Source organism: Cydia fagiglandana, chromosome Z (genome assembly GCF_963556715.1).
Source record: "Cydia fagiglandana chromosome Z, ilCydFagi1.1, whole genome shotgun sequence".
Classification (NCBI taxonomy): Eukaryota; Metazoa; Arthropoda; class Insecta; order Lepidoptera; family Tortricidae; genus Cydia; species Cydia fagiglandana.
The window spans coordinates 15180808-15200730 of record NC_085959.1 but is presented as its reverse complement, the minus strand read 5'-3'; the positions used below and the strand labels follow the sequence as shown (position 1 = coordinate 15200730).

The 19923-nt window shown below is 36.7% G+C and overlaps 1 protein-coding gene across 1 annotated transcript; it reads left to right on the top strand.

Moving 5' to 3' along the window:
• The first annotated feature begins 5398 nt into the window (after positions 1-5398).
• LOC134679483 (uncharacterized) lies at positions 5399-18711 on the top strand. Its single transcript, XM_063538414.1, has 9 exons — positions 5399-5619; positions 6941-7134; positions 7504-7840; positions 8280-8424; positions 12061-12147; positions 13656-13823; positions 14129-14284; positions 14727-14832; positions 15420-18711. The coding sequence occupies exons 1-9, from the start codon at positions 5553-5555 to the stop codon at positions 15516-15518; spliced, it is 1359 nt and encodes a 452-aa protein (XP_063394484.1). The 5' UTR covers positions 5399-5552; the 3' UTR covers positions 15519-18711.
• The last annotated feature ends 1212 nt before the right edge of the window (positions 18712-19923 follow it).

The window sequence follows — 19923 nt, the reverse complement described above, 5'->3', positions numbered from 1 at the left end:
TGGTGTTCTGTTAATATTTTGATACTGTATAGACCACGGATTTAGAATTAATAATCCGGATTGTGTACACTGGCCAAAAATTATCTTGATTATTGACTAAAATGATAAAATATTAGCACACAACGAAATAAAAACTTACATTTAACCGTGTAAACCGGCATCTTACACTATTTATGCTCTTTATAATTTAACAAAATACCTATCACTATCAATATCATACTCATGGTGTGTTAATATACGTGATGACTTCCCTTTTGCATACTTTAGCTATTCTTTAAGCGTAAGCGTCATCGTAGATTTGTAATTGCAACAAAATTTTCAAATTTGCCGCCGTTGTATACGGACGGAAATATGTGTTCAACCTATATAGAATCGATTACATATATATAAATAGTTAGAATTAACGTTTCAGTAATTAAATATTATGTATAAATATGAGTCTGTAATGTCTAAGGACTTTGGATTTAATTTTTGGCAATTATTAGCTCTCATTACGTGAACCGAATAATTAAACATGCCGAAATAAGTATAGTTATCTTTATTTATTTATTAGTATACTATTTAGGTACCTAAACTTATTTTTACATTAAGTACGTAATAATAATTTTGTAAGACCGATCTAAATCGTACCGACATCATGGTCACCCTAATGAGTTTGACAATGTTTTCTTGTATTTTTATCGTAAAATTGAATAATTGTGACCAACCTGTAATAGTACATTTCGATGCTAGTGCGGAAGGTATGTCATTACTTCACGAGTACCGAGATATCTTGCCACGAGCCGCAGGCGAGTGGCAAGACTCGGGACGAGTGAAGAATGACATTTCCGCACGTGTATCGAACGACGTTTTTTAATACAGTTGCGAAAAAATAAGAAAAACATTGTTAATCGTACACTAAACAAAAGTGGTAACAGTGACAGCTCGGTTAAACGTCGCCTTTAAGTATATTATATCTATGGGCGTTTGGCAGCTATTCCGTTCCATTCAGTCAACTTATTAAGAACGGAATTTTCAATATTGAATATTAAAAACTAAACGTGTTATAATGATGAAGAGCTAAATAATTAAATATGAAATATGTAATATTTTTCGTATTCTTACATTAACGGTAGGTTTTTATGCTGATTACGACGTTTAAAGGAAACTAATATTAACACTCATCAATAAGTAGTCGTGAATTGGAACAAGTATAAATTTAAAAAAATTGGAAAAGTAAAAAGCACTAGTTCGAGATAACCAACTTTCCGCACGCTAAACAGCTACGTAAAGTAGCACTTTTTGAGCAACTGTATTAAAAAAGATATTCCACAATCAGCGTAGCTTTCACTTCTACAACCCCACACACAACATGTTTTAACCATTTTTTTAAATATTTTATGAATAAATGCTAAGCGGCGCCATTTACGTATTTTGTAAATACACGAAAAATACGTCATCAAGTTGGGCATACCAATTAATATTCAAAGTTACTACGATTTCTACCATATTCAATTTACTGTTTTTTTTTTGTTGTACACATGCTTGGCTTAATCAGTTAATAATATTAACATCATAATAATTAACAAATTACTTAAAAGATATCAGAACTGTAATCGGAATATAGCACTAAAATATTATAAGAAGATAATGAATTTCAGTAGTAATTTGATATAATTTCTACCACAATGGTATCTTTTTAACATTGGCAACATGTGCGAGTGAGACACAGGGCTCGGGTTTTCTATCTCATGTGGACCGTTTTCTCTAGTCTGGTACGAACAACTTTCTGTCTCGGTGATAAGGTTCAAATTATTGTGGCAAAAAAAGTGACAAATCGCTCCAGTTTAAACAATATAACTTCATGGTATAGACTAGTTATAACATTTGCCTGTAACTATGATTAAGTAGTTACGTGAATTAATTAATACTTTAATCTCATAAACAGGACTAGTGTGGAAAGAAATGGATAAACCAGAAGTTCTGGAAAATATCAATAAATCAAAACATTGGAACGTAATCATATGTGTTTGTCGTTGACTGTACAACACTGAGGTAGAAATTCTGAGAGCTCACTTTGAGTGCACGTCAATGTATATTTAAATTATTTCCTTAGTGTGTGAGTGCACAGAATATTTAAAATATAACTATAAATAGTATCAAAACTATAATTCCTACTAAACTAAGTGTGACCAGACCAAGATTTTATGAAATTCCCGGCATAAATTTGTGTAATATTCAGTAGCCAGACTCTTCCTTCCCACTTCCCTTGCGAAAACGTAGTGATTTAATTGTCTTTGGCAAGTTTTTCTGATTAGGCGATTTATATAGTGCCACGAGCCGAGCCGCGAGCCGAGCCACGTGACGCGAATGTAAGGCCCCGTTCACACGGCAGCTTTTTCGACGCGCGTTAAAAAAGCGTTTGAATAACACAAATGGATAACCATGTATGTATTCTCACGAAGGCGGTTTTTAAGCGCGGCGCTTTTTTATCGAGCACTGTTCGATTTTCGGCGTTGAGCGTTGAGCGTTGACCGTTAATTGAATTGATCATACGGAACTCCATGTATCTGTTCTCAGAAGCGTTAAAAAAGCGCTGTCGCTGCTTGTCAGTTGGCTGTCAAGTGTCAATTGTCAAAATTATTATTAGTTTCACCTTAAAAATATCTACTGAGGCCCCATTCGCACGACAGCTTAAAAAGCGTTGCGTTAAAACCCGACGTTGGCGCTTTTTTACCGGTTCTAATATTTGTGTTCATACGAACGCTTAAAAATCACTTGTGAGTCGTACTGCCATGTACGCATCTAAGCAAAGCCATACTTTATTTGCTATTACGACGTATTATTTGAATATAGCTCGAATATTTCAGGAATTAGTAAGCATAAGGCCCCGTTCTCACGGCAGCTTTTTCAACGCGTATAAAAGCGCCAACGTCGGGTTTTAACGCAACGCATTATAAGCTGTCGTGCGAATGGGGTCTAAGCGTGGTCAGCTCGTGACTCGTCTCGCGCTCGCCTGGCTCGCGTGGATGAGCGGTTCTTGGGCACGAGTCAAATGGGCTCGCGTGAGCCCCCATTCGCACGACAGCTTTTTCAACGCGCCTTAAAAAAGCGCTTGAATCTGCCTGCACTCTAAATTCGTTTTTACGACCAAGGCTTAAAGTCTAAAATCCAACAATGCTTCATAAAAGCGCCACCGCTGTCGCGTGAATACATTCCTGGCTATCATCCATTTGTGTCATTCAAACGCTTTTTTAACGCGAGTTGAAAAAGCTGCCGTGCGATGGGGCCTTAGCCCCCATTCGCGACATCGGTAGCGCTTTTTATCAAGCGTTGTTGGATTTTCGATTTTAAGCCTTAGTCGTTAAATCACATTCAAGCGCTTTATTAACGCGCGTTGAAAAAGCTGTCGTGCATACGGGGCCTTAGGATCCCGCGGGACGCGAGCTTGCGTTAACACTCGCGTTCGAGAAAATTTTGTCGATTAATAATAGCTTAAATTGTTGAAAAAATAACTTTACGATAAATTTCTAGAAGTAGTACATTTGTTGACATGTTTTAACTACACCATATTTTTTTTAAATTTTCAATGAATATTTAATACCTTCAAAGTTATATTTAATTTTACGTAATCGCTTTTTCACGCCACGCCACGCGCGTTTCCCGAAAATGAGGCGCGGAGGGCTGTGTTCAGCGTTGAATAAAAAATATAAATAATGGAGATACAATTCTGCAAGTATAGAATGTTTTATTGGAAATATCCTCCTCTTTTATAATATTAATTTTGGTTTCTTAAATCTTAATACTTTTTGAGATATAATTGAAATAAAAAACACCAATTTCCCCCCCCCCCCCTTTTTTGTTTATAACTTTTGATATTTTTTGTGTGCTAATACACGCTTCGAATACATTTTTTCTAGGCATCATGACGAATGGAATGAGGTATCACACGTATTTTTAGGAGTATTATCCTTATTTTTCACCGTTTTCGGGATCTCGAACAGACTACTTAGCAAGCTTTGATAGTTCAAGCATGTTAAGCGCCTACTATATGTACAGTCTGTATTACTTGGTACGTACTTGGTACGAGGCTTACAATGACTGTAAATTGCAGTGTGTATTCCCATTTGTCCCCGCTCCACGGTACCCACGCTACCGTCGCCATACATGAGACGGGGACAAACGAGAACACACCCGAATTGCAAGTTTCCGACCGTGAAGTACCTAGGTGGTTTTCAACCAAATGTCCGTAGGTAAGTAGGTACACAGTACACTAGAGATTGTAATGAATAAGGTCAGTATAGCAAACTGCAGAGCACCTTCGAAAAGTGGATGAGTGTTGCGATGGTTACAAAGACATGAAGGTTAAACAAATTTTGCTACCGAGTGAAACAATGTACATTTCAATGTAAGTGTGCAAAGTGTGTTATTACTTACGAGTTACGAGTCCCGAAATGTCTTTAATGAGCACTAACTGAACGGAGTATTAAAAAATTCGTAGTGCTTTTTTTGATCACAATACCGGGACTATCGATTCGAATCCTGAATTTTTGTCTTTCGCTCTATAGAAAAAAAAACACAAACATACTTAGGTTCAAAATGTCCTCTAAATATTTGTATCTCACTTCCGTAGATATGGTGCTGCTTTACCGCCCTAGTGCGGTAATGAGCACAATAGGAACGTACCTATGTCGTAAATTTAAAGGGCCGTATATGTACTGTAAAATGTGGTCAATACACGTGCGAAATTACGCAACTCGTTTCCCTCAACCCAATTAATCGCCATTCGTTGCTAATTTCCTGCGTTTCGCACTTGTATCGTAATGTAAATGTATTATTATAGCAGCCGCATTGTGATCCAAAAAAAGCGCTACAATTATTAGTAACTCCATTTTCTGAACGTACTGCACCTTAAATTATGATTTTTAATTAAGCAATTTTTACTATAAGTTTGGGTTTTTACTACGACTTCACAAAAAAATTTGGCTCTTCCATAGAAAACATCAACATCTATGTATATAATCAGCAGCAGCAACTTAAATATATGAAATAGCCATTTTTTCCCGCGATTTGGGTGTTGGTTCCACAGTCAAAGTTGAGGTTGAGTTGAAATAACGCCCTGTTGGAATTTTTTGAAATAGGCATGGAAATAGGTATTGACAATTTTGTTGAAAAGTGATGCTACTAACGCTTTACATACTTCGTTTTCAATGGATGTGCTATTTTATATATTGTTATCTCTTTTATAAGTACCTATCCATTAATGAATTGAGCTTAATTGAAAATGAACCTTATGTGCACAGGCTTAACGGTCGTGTATCGCAGATGAAAACACGAGATGGGTGCACAAGTGTTGGTTACAACGCTGAAAGGTCCGTTGTGATGTTATACGGGCTGTAAATAACGGAGCTAAGGTAAGAGGGTGTCGGTTAGGTCGTACTGCGTTTGGTTGGCGACATCGAGTGGATGTGGGCGGAGTATCGATCGACGCGCGGGCATGCGCGAGCGTGCCGCGGACGGCGCAGACAGTAAACAGAGCGCACGCTGACGCTCGTCAAAGGTGGTGCCCCGGGATGCCAACGCAGCTGGTGTTGGCGCTGCTCGCGGCCTCAGCGGCGAGCACCCTTGCCCGGCCTCCAGGTAACCATACTCACGGAAACACACTCGATGGAACCAACTGTTACATTTTGCCCATGCCCTTAGTCCTTATCGTAACTGATAACGAGTTTCCCGTATCAACAGTGTGTTGCGCTGCGAATTTAATTAGTCCTCAAAACTAACTTATTTGTGCGCGACAACTACCTAGTACTAAAATATAAATACATATTTAGTTTATATTAAATGATTCGAAAATTAATTAAATGTTTCTTCAGTTCACTGGCTGACACCTGTTACTCTTTTTTCATTGGCGATCTGCCTGAAATCGAGTACTATCTACATAACTATACAACAAAATTAATTTAAATTAGTTAAAGGACATAGCTATTCTCTCATTTTTCTAATAAATAGGTTCCGGCTCAGATTTAATAAAACATCTACAAATTCTAGCCTCACTGCCACTTGATAGTCTTAATAATTCTATCGTGGAATAAAATACAAAGAGATGATTACTGTGTTGGAGGGTCACTGTTGCCTTGTCTTGCAGTAAGTACGAGTTATCAGGTATATTGTGTCCAGTGAACGCATATTGTGTCATATTCGTATGAAGAGTTGTTAAGCAGTAATTGAAACTGGAATTGACAGAATAAATATGAAACAAAGAAGCTCTAGCTATTTGTTTGTACAAATCCATACCTACATTATGGAATTAGTAGTTTGAACAGGTTTAGGTATATACTATATACGAACATATTCCTTTGTCGTATACGTCAGTATTTAATAATTTTTTTAATGTTCCTATGTACTGTAAGTTGTGTGATGTGGATGTACATTTAGGTGCAAAACTCACCCAATATAATAGTAATCAATATAATTAATAGTCATCTTAGTAGGTATAAATAATATGGTATTTATGTCGATCAAAACTGAAGAGGCTGGATTCCTTAATTTTGCTAGGTTCTTTATTTGGAGTTGACATAGGGGAGACTAAAATATTGGAAAAAATAAAAAAGGCATACTTTCCATTTCTCTATCCTAAAGTACAAAAAAACTATAAATGTACATAACTACATAATTATTTTACCTTTGATCGACATTTGTCATATTTAAAAGGTCTTAAGTATTAACTTCGCTGGCTCAATATTACACAGTTCTATATTATATTTTCAAGATAGTTAATATTCGACTTAATATCACTATGACAATGTCCAAATTTCAGTTCGATAAAAGTGAGACAGAACCAGAGAAAGTGAAACAGTGTAATATTTGGCCAGCGACATCTAAACAGTTGGTGGTTCCAGGTCCCTGATGGCTAGGTAAAAAAAACCACTGGCCTAGATTTAGACAATATTTGTTGTGTTAGAGCCCACGCCGTCTCGAGTGGTGGCGCTGGAGCCTCCACCGCGGGGTCCGCTCCGGCAGCGCGTCCCCATTCCAGAGTCGCGGGAGTACCTGTTACCGAGGTTCCTGCTGCCACACTTTCTAGGCTACGATGACAGTCCCCGGATGCCTCCGCCGCCACAGCGAACTTTACCCGACCACGATTGGCTGAATAAGGTCAGAATACAATTCATTTAACTGGATACCTATGTGGACTAATATTATTTTTTTAAAGGTACCTACCTAATATAACTTCAGCGAATTTGTTTATTGTAAAGCATCAATTAACTCACAGCCGTTACTCGTATCTTTTGCATGGATAATACCTTTGTATTATAATACAATAGTCACGCTTTGCGTGGAAATTATTCTTAAGACTGTTTTTTAGTAATATTTTTTGGATAATTTCAAAATCTTACGTTACAATTACCTAGTTACTGAGAATAGTAGTTCGATAGAACCTTGAATCTTATATATCGTATGTATTACGGGTACGAATGTAAATTTACGCATAATGATTTGAAGATAAGGTTACCTACCTTGCAGGAAATTGATCGCATCAATCAGATGTCAGGTGAAAGTGAATCGATCATGAGGCCATACGACGACGATTTGGCCCACTGGATTGCCCGCGACCCTTATGTGCAGCGTATGTTCGAAAATCCCGTGAAAACGGCTCCTAGCCACAAATTTGTTCTAGAGTCTATGAACGAAGCAGATGAAACCAGAGAGAGACCACGTCTAATGCTGGCTCCCTCTATTCATGGAATAAAAGGCCTAAGCAAACGCCCCGAGAAACCGGCCAGTGATGATAGGAAATCATTTGCACTCACGCCTCTCGATAAAGGCTATTTTGAACCTGACCTGAATGAGAAAAACCAACGTAAGTAATAGTATTTAAGCTGCACAGCCTATTTTAAAACAAGTGTGGTACATTCATATTTGCACTATTTTAACGTTATTAATAATTAATTTCTTAGTTGAGTCCGTCTAAGCTAACTCAGGTAAGAGAGTGAAGCTTTTCTTCCACCCACTTCAGAAGCCACTTTCACACTCTGTCACAGCTAAGTCTGTCCAAAATTTGCTTTGTCTGGCTCTAGTACTTGTATGTACCTAGGTGTAACTACTGTAACTAGGCATCTAAGAGCTTCGTGACGTGAATCGACAATGAACTTGATTCACGTTTCACCACCGTGATTTAATAAGCAGATATTATGTTCAACTGAATATTATGATAGTTTTAGTATATGTATGTATGTATGTATTGATATCTACTATGTAAAGGTAAGTACCTATATGATAAGTAATATATTTTTTTTTAGAAGATGTCATAGTGGATACACCCAGTATCGAGGAACCTTTGGCAGCTATGGTTAAGGAGCCACCTCGCCAAACTCGGCAAAATCCCAATCTCAGTCGTACCAAAACTCTTGTCACCGAAAACATAGACAAACTAAGAAGCGGACTGTAAGTAAAGCCACTTTTATCCTTATTACCACGAGTCTCTGACAAGATCAACACTGACATGTACAGTATGTGTGCTCCAACGTCTACGTAACTTACTTACTATGCATCACGCTTGTACCGTTCCGACATATTAGTGTAAAAATGTTTTTATGTGCCTCAATCTGCCATTTGACAGTAACAAACAAGTAACAAACAGATAACTAAGGCTAGCCTCCCTCTGGAATTGCTTTTAGGGTAATGAGAAGGCTAGCTTGGCCGGCTTTTATAAGCTTGAAAGTTTTGACGCAAACTTTTAGAAATGCTAATATGTTATAAGATCTTTGAAAATATTATTAAAACTCGAATGAAGATTTAATACATTGATGTATACTTAACTTAATAATTTATGTCACCACGGAATTTAACTAGTGCCTTAAAATAAACAGAACCATACAAATTTGAGCTTTTTTAGCTCAGTAGTCTTCACGCTCGTCATTTCTACTACCGCGAACACGGAAGTCGCAAATTGCGGGCATCTTAAATGACTAATTAGGTTCGCCTTAATCGGAGTAAAAGATAAATATTATAGATGCCCGCAATTTACGAACTCCGGTTTTCATGGTTATAGCCCAGAGGGCTTACCGCGAACCACGTTCGACGTGTTGCCTCCCTGTCACACTTACGTACGAATTTACAAGTGCGACAGAGAGGCAACACGTCGAACGAGATCTGAGGGCCTACCGCGAAGCCCTCAGGGGGCCGATTTTTGAATTTCGACCACTCGATTTCGTGTATTTCGTTAAATAATATCTCCACTACTAGACATTTAAATTCTACTAATAGAATTGAAATCCAGTGGTCAATACCAATAGATTCCAAATTTCTATCGCTCGTATTTCAAAAATTAGCATTTAGCCGTTTTCCACCGATATTCATTCGAAAGCGAGCGATAAAAATTCAAAAATTAGTCTCCTGATCTCTCGGCTCGAGACCTCAAAGGTTCGGCAACTGCGACTTGAGTCCGAGGTCAATGCCCATACAAATGGTTATCTATGTATTTTTTTACCCTCTAATTTAAAGCGCTCAATTATTATCGAACTGTGCAACAATCCGTTGCCATGGATTGAATTTATTAAACAAACATCTTGAACTGTTTTTACTTACTCGCTATTTACCAAAATAAATTGTACTTTTTCATGCCAATTTAAATGGCACATATGTACCTACTTAGGGTGGCAGCCTCTCAGACTTTAAAAAAGTGTGGAAATGTAGGGATCATCATTATATTTTAAGTTAAGTAGTCATGGGTTTATTGTTACCTCAATAACGTTACATGACATTCGTAGCTTATCCTGCTTTTTACGACGTGGACAGGTGTTTTTCATAGACAAGTGCATCTACCTTTACTACTCTCCCTGTTTCTGTAGAAGTGTAGACGATGCGATGTAACGAAATCTTTTTAATTTGAGTTCAAAGTGGTTTACCTACAGTCAGCCATATAAAAATAAAGTTATCTTTAACCTAAGCGAATAATACGGTTTAACTCACGGGTTTTAGATTTAGTCACTCGTGCGATATGTTTCGGAGAACTCTCCATTTTCAAGCACTAATAGCCGCGTGCCGCGTACAACTTATGCGGCACAAGCATATTCAGTACAAAAATACTTGTGCTGCACAGGGCCGCACACTGGTGGAATCCCGCCTTATCGTTAACGTGAGCGCTACTTACGGCTCGATTCGGGAAATGAATTAGAGATTAACTAGATACTATATAGTAAAGATATGTGACGTTCCACGGCAAAAGGTACCTTATGGCGGCTGGCGCCGCGAAACGGGATATGAATTAGAGATTCACTAGATATGATATAATAAAGATATGTGTCGTTCCACGGCAAAAGGTACCTTACGGCGGCTGGTGCTTACGTCGCATAGCGCCGCAATGATATTGGAGCGGCATTAATAATAGCGTAAGCGCCAACCGCCATAAGGTACGTCACATATCTTTACTATATCGTTAAAGCCATCTAGTTAAGCTATCTAGTTAATCCCTAAGTCATTTCCCGAATCGCGCCATTGCCTATTATGCACTGTTAGTGTAGCTCACACAAAGTTATATCTTTAAACTTCTGAATAAAGTCTGCCTCACTACGCATATTTGGCTGCCATGTTTTACTCAAAATAATTAACAATACTATTGTTGATTACATTTCATCATTAAAGGAATACCTAACTCATTAATCTTAATCGTGAAAACAGTTTTTAATAATTACTTAACAGTGAGTAACAAAATAAGAAATTTTGGGCATGCTACTTTAGAAATGGTCTTATTTACTTGTATTCCCCATGTAAGAAAGGTGGTATACCTAGAATATAATCGTTTATTGCATACCATTGGTACATAATAAAGTTGTTTCAATAAAATTTGAGGTAAATACGTAGGTAGCTATTTAGCTGCTGTCTGCAAAATACGTAGGCCTAAATCACACGCCTGGATAAACACATACCTGCCAATTGCAGGATTATTCAGTTGGATGCGTAATTGAATCGGAACATAATTCCTATTTAAATATTCCTATTTCTCTTCTTCTTCTTCCTCGCGCTATCCCGGCATTTCGCCACGGCTCATGAGAGCCTGGGGTCCGCTTGACAACTAATCCCATGATTTGACGAAATATTCCTATTTATGTGCAATAAAGTTTAAATAAATAATAAAATTCCTATTTACCGCCGGCCACCTTAGTATGTGTATAGATCACTTTATTAATCGCCGAGTGGAGCTTTTTGCAACGGATGCCAGCGTGGATTTATTTAAAAAACTGGGATAAATTGCTTTGAATAACATTGTAAAAATTGTAAAGTTGAAACAAGTATTTTCAGAAACCAACATATCCCGATGGTTTCGAAATAGTTATCCCCCACTGTTAACTAGTTTTCATTCTAGTAATTTTACACTGAAAATGGACCACTCTGGGCTAGGTATCCACAATTGGACAAAGTTTGAACTGTGAAATTCTACTTATCTCTCTAAGTATCATTGATATGACTTTTCCTTTCCTTGTAATTTGGGTTTATAATCTTAATTATTTATTAGAAAGTGAGTGAGGCACTCCTGTAACTCGTGATTCAGAAAAGCTGCTCTCAATCAACAAGTCCCAAGTCAACATATACCTACTCTTACTTCGCTTACCTACATGTACCTTGACAGCGTGCCGAGCAGTCGCTTTTTACAAGCTTTTATTTAGTTTCACCTGACCGTTGTCTGTCTGTCTGTAATCAAATCTTGCAAGTTAAATTTGATCCACTTCCCGGTTTCCGATTGAGCTGAAATTTTGCATGCATGTATAAATCGGATGACAATGCAATATTATGGTAACATCGAGCTGATCTGATGATGGAGACAGGAGGTGCCCATAGGAACTCTGTGATGAAACAACGCAACCTGCTTAATTGTGTTAGGGGTTTTTATAATTGTTTCGATGAGTATTAGTTGTCTGTCGTAAGAAAAGTACAGTCACCGATAAAAGCTTGTACCAAAAATGAAATTTATGCCAAAAACTTATTTGTATTTTAGTTGTAATTTAAATTATTAGTAAGCCAAAAATTTTCTTGTAGTTGCGATCTGTTGTGACTAAGTAGACAGTGAAGTATTAATTACAGGGCTAATAAGGACTACCGATTACCTGTCTCCTTACTGCCAACTAACCTGGGCTGGTTGAAAATTAATTCTGTTGAGGATGAGGAGAGGTGAAACTGAAATGAATTTTATCCATCATTTAGAGAATATCCGCTACCCTAATACCCTATATCACGCATGGAATTATTCCGTTTGCAGGTTAATGCCTGATCTCACTGATATAATATGGTTATTTTTATTGGAATCTTATGTTTTACTGATTGGCCAGTATTTAGTAATCAGCAAGGTACAATTACAGTCATGTTCCACATTGTATTGCCTATGCAATTTGCGGGTTTATAAATGGGAACAATGCATCTTATAACTTAGTGAGTAGAAATTAGGTATATATTAAATTGATATTTATCCCACTACGTTCCACTCGCACTCATACATCCTCCTACTCGTAATATACATGCTGACGAGATGCAATGATATTTATAGTCTAAATAGGCCTTGTAGAAGGAATTGTCGAATCTGGCGTGATTTAATCCCAGATAGCCCATAGATGCGACAAGCTAAGTAAATGTGTACGTTTACTTCATCTTTATACCTATTATTGAGTAAATCGATCTGTACCGGTTGTACTCTGCAAGTCCCGCTGGATAAACTTCTCCGACCTTGGGATCTCAAAAGTGATTATTTACCTACCTTCCTATAATACTATAGGCACTATATACAGAACTACTTTGTAACTCACCAAAAGCGGGATTAAGTACTTGCCTTACTAGGTTAATTTTACATCCCCTTGACTTGGGATGTAAACTTGGGGACTGTCTTCATTATCATCATCATCATCATCATTGTATAATAGCTATGCTACATATCGTAACTGTATATCGTAGCAATAGGTACATACTAAACTATTATAGATTTGAACACGAATACTACTATAAGTTAAATAGGTACATGAACAGTAAATAACAATGTTGTATTAGTACATAGAGTACATACGGGTTTACAAAAATCATTTTAAAAGAAAAATAAGTTTACGTTATCACAAAGGATTTATACCTACGAGTATACCTATAACGATTATCGCTTACGTATGGATCTCTAAGTAGATATACATTTTTGATTCATCGCGTATGTACCTATAACCGTCAATCTTGTAGTCGCTCTTATTTCCATCTCTTAATTTAGGAAATAAAACGTAAAGAGCGTATTGCTCATGTTACCCATTTTATCGGGAGCTTTCAGCAGAATTGTACCATGTAAAATGACAAGTTACATTCCAAAATGTTCATCTCTAGGCAGTCTTCTTCATATAGTTCTAACACTCCTTAAATTCTAAATTCTGTTATTTATCTTTAATAATTGATTTATATTTTTATTTGCATCATAATTTAGCAATCTTTGTACTGCAAAAAATGCACCTCAGTCATTGAGTTATTGCTATAACATTTTTGCTTAAAATTATGTACCTACGAATTTGTTTAATAGACCACTTCCATTTGTAGATATCATTGTAGACTCCTCACACTATAGAGCATACCTGTTACCTATACATATTAGATATTTGTTTCTTAACCTTTACTTACAAATTAGTACATTACGTTAAAATATTGTAACATTTCAGCAACGGCCACGAAGACGGTTTGATGGCAGAGAAGGGTAGAGAGCACATTCACGTGCTGGAGGCTTCCAATAACGACCCCATAGACCCGCTGTTGTTTGCTGCCGTAGGCGGGGCTATTGCGGCAGCTGTTAGCCTTACCATCTTCGGATTCACCTTCGCGTGGTATACGTGAGTGTGCATTAAATATTACAGATTTACTGTTTTCCTGAATTTTACGCAGCAAACGTAATGTAAACACAGGACACGAGAATGTATGTTATTGGCTAAGGAAGTGTTTGGTATCTACTTATATCTCAATATTTGTAGGTTGTCACGGTTTTGGTTTATTGCATCCATAAGTACCTATTAAATTCAATATACAAAACGCAGAAGCAAAATTTAACGTATTACAATTGACAGGTAGAAACCTAACTTTTTATTAACGGTTGTACCAGAAGAGTCAAAAGGTCTATATAGGTCTCCTATTTGCACAGGTTGGCAAAAAAAGCGAAGGCTGCAGCTGACGTGGACTACCCGGCTTACGGAGTGACAGGACCCACGGTAGACTCTACGGGCGACAGGAAACTTGCACACTCAGCGCACATGTACCATTATCAGCACCAGAAGCAGCAAATCATTGCGATGGAAAAGTAAGCTTTAATATGTATATTGTTATAGGTAGGTATTCATTGCTGCTTATAATACATTGCTAGCGAATAAGCATTCGATTCACCCGTTGTCATAGGCGGCACTGTCACTAGAGTCATGCACACAAACAAACCAAGTAAATAGTCGGACAAAAATCAACAACTAAGTCCGAATGGTTTATGTATGAAATATCATTTGACATTTTTACCAATCGCGTTTCGGTGTAGGAAAACATAGAGAACAAACCACGCCTTAGCCAATTCTTGGCATTGGTTTACTAAACGGATCCCAGGTTTAACCCGCATAAAAGCCGAGACAACACAAGATAAGCCTGACCTGAGCTGTGTTATATTATAGCTGACCTACGTCTAGTATACTTTAGTGCCATTCATACTTATTTACCTACGACAAGTCAACAAACTTTACGGATGTTATTTCTTGTAGTAGGATAGATCTGGAGCAGCGCCTGGGCTCAGTGTCGGAGCCCGAGTCGGAGGAGGAGAATGAGGAAGGTGACTACACCGTGTACGAGTGTCCCGGTTTCGCCACGGTAAATAAACTAACTGTCTTTGACGGACCACTTAAAGTTTTCTCTCATTTTTTCACTGTAGGCCAATCAAATTAAATCCAAAATAAGAGTTTTTAGGAATTAATTCCCAGCAAGCTGGAAATCTCAGGTGTGCATACATTTTGGAAGCCTTGGGAGATATATTTTTCATTGGATTGCCTAATTTGTAGAAAGAACCTACCATCAATTACAATGCCATTACCAGCAAGGTATGGTGCATCAGACACTGGTGAAAAGGCGCTTGTGGATTATCATGATCATACCAGAAATAAAGTAATTAAAAATGGCGGCCATCTTTTACAATTATGGTTCCTCTCGGATCCTTAGATAAATATAAATTTTCATCATGATTACGAGTAGAGCAAATATTTCGTCATACGTACCTTTTTCGAGCAAGCAAAAAATTGAAAACACATAACAAACCACAACTCGGATTACACGCATTTAGGGCCATATGAAGACCAGGTATTAAAACGATTTCCAGTTTAATGGGGATTAATTCTTTAAAAAAATCTAATTTTATTGGCATGTGTACAAATATTTACAAGTGTTCAATGTTTTACGCACAGACTGGTGACATGGAGGTGAAGAATCCGTTGTTCTCCGACGACCCCACTCCGGCCACTCCTGGCAAGTGCGAAGTGGTGAAACCCCAACCCAAGGACTAACTGCATACCAAAAACTCTTCCTTCTACGGCTTAGACTTCTTCCTTAATTCATTAGGGATCTCCAATAACATGGTTAGTCCTCTTTTAGTTAGAATTTCATTTATTTCGAGTACTTGTTAGATAAGTATTGAATTACGCTTCTGATGGATGCGAGCGTGTCGTTCTGCGTCCTTAATATGTCAATAGTGACTTCCATGTTTGTTTTTGGGCAGTGGTTGAAAACAATCTTACTTAAAATATTATGCACGAAAATACTAAGTTACAAAAAATACATTGTTATGTTGTACAAATTGGCTTTCAAGGCTTAATAATAAAATCAAACCTCAATTCTTAAAGACTAACCCATGTGTCAGTTTAATGTCTACTAATTATTAAAATATAACACACTTTATGTACCTACCTAATCAGTAAAGTTATCACATATCTTCTATTTACAAAGGTATAATACCTAGGTGGTATCTAGGTGTACTGTATGGTGCACATTAAAGAATATTTACTTAATGAAAGGTACCAATACATAAAATGAAAAGAAGTATTCGCATTTCGAACATATTATATTACCTACTTACTATTAAAATTCTGGAAAATATTCCGGTGATTAGGGTAATCAAATGAAATTTTATTAAACATACATACATAAACATGGTAGTAATTACTGTAATTAGGCTATAAAAAATCATATAGTACGACTTATTTGCTTTATATACCTACAGTTATTTACAAATATAAATCGGTGTTACTCAATGTGGCAAAAGTAGTAAGTATAATAATAGATTAATGAATGAAATAACTAAATGTATCGATACTGAGACTCGTCTATCCCGCCTGTGGCTCGGCATCCTATTGGTATTTTGCATAGAGTACGCTGCGTCAGTATTATTTCGGTTTTCTCACATACACGATATCTAATAGGTACATAGATGAATACGAAGAAAACAGGTACTTCCAGGGATTCTAGGCAATATTTGCATCGAATAGTGACTAGGACTACGTTTACGTCATGCAGTAGTTCGATATCACGTGTACCTTTATAGTATCCGTAAGTATCGTTTGTAGGAATATTTTTAATGACATTACACATATTATTAAACACGCAGCTAATGCCTGTTTCTTTATCCCAGATATTAAGGTTGGGCAATAGAATTGCCATTAATATTAGGTAAGTATTTGTATTCATTACACTTTGTATCTCCTCCGTGACACTTCTATCTATTTACTCATTCTCATGTGTAAATATATTAATGACTGCGTTTCCTCTTTTCATTGCATTTGTGAATACTGGCATGTGTGAATTTATTATATCCGCCGCAACCAAAAGGTTGTCCGGCAGAAATCGCTCTTTAGCGATAAGACCGCCTCCTGGTTTTTATCTCTTGTTACTGTTTTATTTTTCTGTATTATTTTCTTCAACTGAGGAGTGCAAGTGCAATAACTCATTACTCGTATTCGTCCCTAAACAAATACTCCTATTTGTATTATAGGTATTTGGGATATTAAGAAACAGGATTCTGGGTCCTCTCCACTCCATCCCTCCGGCATGGGCCTGGATCGGCCTAAACTCGTTATTTGGTGCCATCGATACTTACCTACTGTTTGGTTTTGATATATTTATTGTTTTAATATCTTTACAAATAAAAATATATTTATACTGTAGATATATATTATTGTAACCTAAAGGTGCGAATTTGATTCAAGTGTGTAAATGTAAATTACAGGTTTTTTTAATCTTTAAGGGCTTTATGTATCTTCATATACAATTATGAATACCAAAAGACACATTTCAATTTCATACTTTATCTTTATGTATATTTTGTGTTGAAGAATAGCAGCATCATAGGTAGACTATTAGTGAAATGATTAAGTAATAAGGAGCTAATAACCAGCTTTCTTCCACTAATAATAGTAATTAAAAAGCTTATAATTTGTCTGGATATCACACACCGACCCGACCCGATATTCTTTACAGGTGCAGTGCGATATTCTTTGATTATATCCTTATCGAATTAAAATATACCTTCATATTGATAAAAATTCTGAAATATGACATATGAAATATACAATTGATGGAAATGTATTTAAGTATCTAATCGTTTTATACCTACTCGTAAGGTAAAGTTAACAAATATAGGTACCTATTGTCCGTTTTCAAAATATGTCATACATATATTATGTCAAGCTGCACAATTTTTTATCTTGAAATCTTGATACTTCACTTCTAAAGTAAACTTTGTCTGGCAAATATGTAAGTTACTTTAAATATTTGGAAAACTGACCTTTCATCAAATTTTACATTGAGTTACAGAGTACCACTACACTTACTTACTACGATAGAACCTACTTAGTTCTTATGAGTTAGTGACATAATTAAAAAAAAAGTTATTACTCGCATGGGAGTAAAAAATACTTTACCTCCCGCTGCACCAGGGTGAAATAGCACGCTTACCGAGCAAGTGTGTTGAAAAATTACAATTAAAAATTTAATTTCAAATAAGATTACACTTTCGGTGCCGGGCGTTTATCTTCTTGTAAACTCGGTGCGGACTGCAAAGAAAATAGTTGTGGAATATAATGGAACCAATATATTCTATGGCTCTTTCCACACAGACCTTACTCCAACGGGGGATATGAAATTAAGAATTGTTTACGCACGAGTACATCAATGTCGTCGCACCATCGTGTTTATCGTTAATAAAAACGCATATAGGTAGGTATATATCCCTAATTTATATATATGACGCAGAATGTTATTTATATGTAGGTATCTTATTACCTACTTTTGTTGTTTATATTATTAATTAGCAAAAAATAAAACATATTTATGAGTAAAATCGCCAGGATTCTATCTGCGGGTCCAACAACTGTAAATGAAACCTCCACTTTTAGAAATGAAATGTAAAAAAAGCACGATATGTGGTGCATATGCTACGAGAGTCAGAAGATACCTATTTGTAATTGGGTAGTTGGGCTCGCAACCTGCAGCGAATTATTTTTCGAGTAATTTATTATCTAATTGTCAATTTTAATTGACTGATTAACCAAATCATCTCACCGTGCCACAATCAGAAATCTTTGTCATAGACGTAACTAAAGTAGCCATTTAATATATCCATCGATGTAAATTTCCTATACGTATGTGTATCTTTCTTTGTTTTTATGGGTAACATATTATATAATAAACGGTATCAAATAAGTACTGAAACACATTTATTTCGTAGCCGCACCCTTTAGCGTATTTTTTTGGCTTTGGCTGGTGGAGTGAAAAAAGTTCATCTTAAGTATATTCACTCAGTTTAGTTCATTGGGTCTCGGTTTTGCGCCTAAACAAATAGAAAGCAATTTGGATACTACCTAATACTGTACGATATAATCTGGTCAAATTCATCAGATTCATGGTAACAGCCCTCCTGTCTCCATCATCAGAGCAGCTAATTTTGCATTGTCATCCGATTTACATATGTATGCAAAGCATCGGAAATCGGGAAGTGGGTCTAATTTAACTTCCAATATGTGACGTCCCACGAGTAAAGGTACCTTATGGCGGTTGGCGCTTACGCTATTATTAACGCCGCTCCAATATTATTGCGACGCTAAGCGCCAGCCGCCATAAGGTACCTTTTGCCATGGAACGTCACATATTATATACACTTACTAACAGAGCCGGTTAAATTATAGGTTACCATACTTATTAGGCCGTTAAACTATGACTGATAGACGATACAAACGCGACCGTCTTACGAGTAGGTTTGCAGGAAGTCGGTCGAATTTAATTTGCAAGATTTGATTACTAATCGCGAACACCGGGACCATTAAAACTAAATTAAATTTGATGGACGGTTTTGCGCGGCGGCTTATTTGAATAGACTTGGCTAAAATGTTTTTATGTTTACGAGTATACCTATAAGTAAGTAGTACTTTAGAATCATTTACTTTCGGTGCAATCATCTGTTTGTGAAACCAAACATTTTAGTTAGGGAGGCGAATAGGGGAATTTTCGGCAATACTCGACCGTGGCAGTTTAAGATATGAGAGATACCTTAGACCTAATAGAACAACCTTGTAAAGTATTTAGCTCTATATGTAGTGACGCGCGCCTAGGATAGACGATCAGATTAGTAAAAAAAAATGGATAGTCTGAAATACTCGAGCGCGTCAGATTAAGATATTGTGGGTTGATTTTAGTGTTTAAAGACTAAATTTAACTAATCTGACAATAAGTCCTTGACGCCGCCGAGTTATAGGGTCGCGAACTTGTAAAAAAAAAACGTTAATCCGGCATTCTCGAGCGCGATTTTTTTTTTTAATTATTTTGAAGAATATAATCTAAAACTTACTAAAAATACAAAATCTGCCGGTTTCCGCATGACTGGAAGTGTGGAGGAGCCATTTCGTCTTCCTAAGAACGCGT

Excerpts from the sequence above, each read along its gene's own strand:
- LOC134679483 (XM_063538414.1), top strand. The coding sequence starts at position 5,553 with ATGCCAACGCAGCTGGTGTTGGCGCTGCTCGCGGCCTCAGCGGCGAGC. Across the intron at positions 5,620-6,940 it reads CACCCTTGCCCGGCCTCCAG|AGCCCACGCCGTCTCGAGTG; the intron begins GTAACCATACTC and ends TTGTTGTGTTAG. Across the intron at positions 12,148-13,655 it reads TCTGTTGAGGATGAGGAGAG|CAACGGCCACGAAGACGGTT; the intron begins GTGAAACTGAAA and ends GTAACATTTCAG.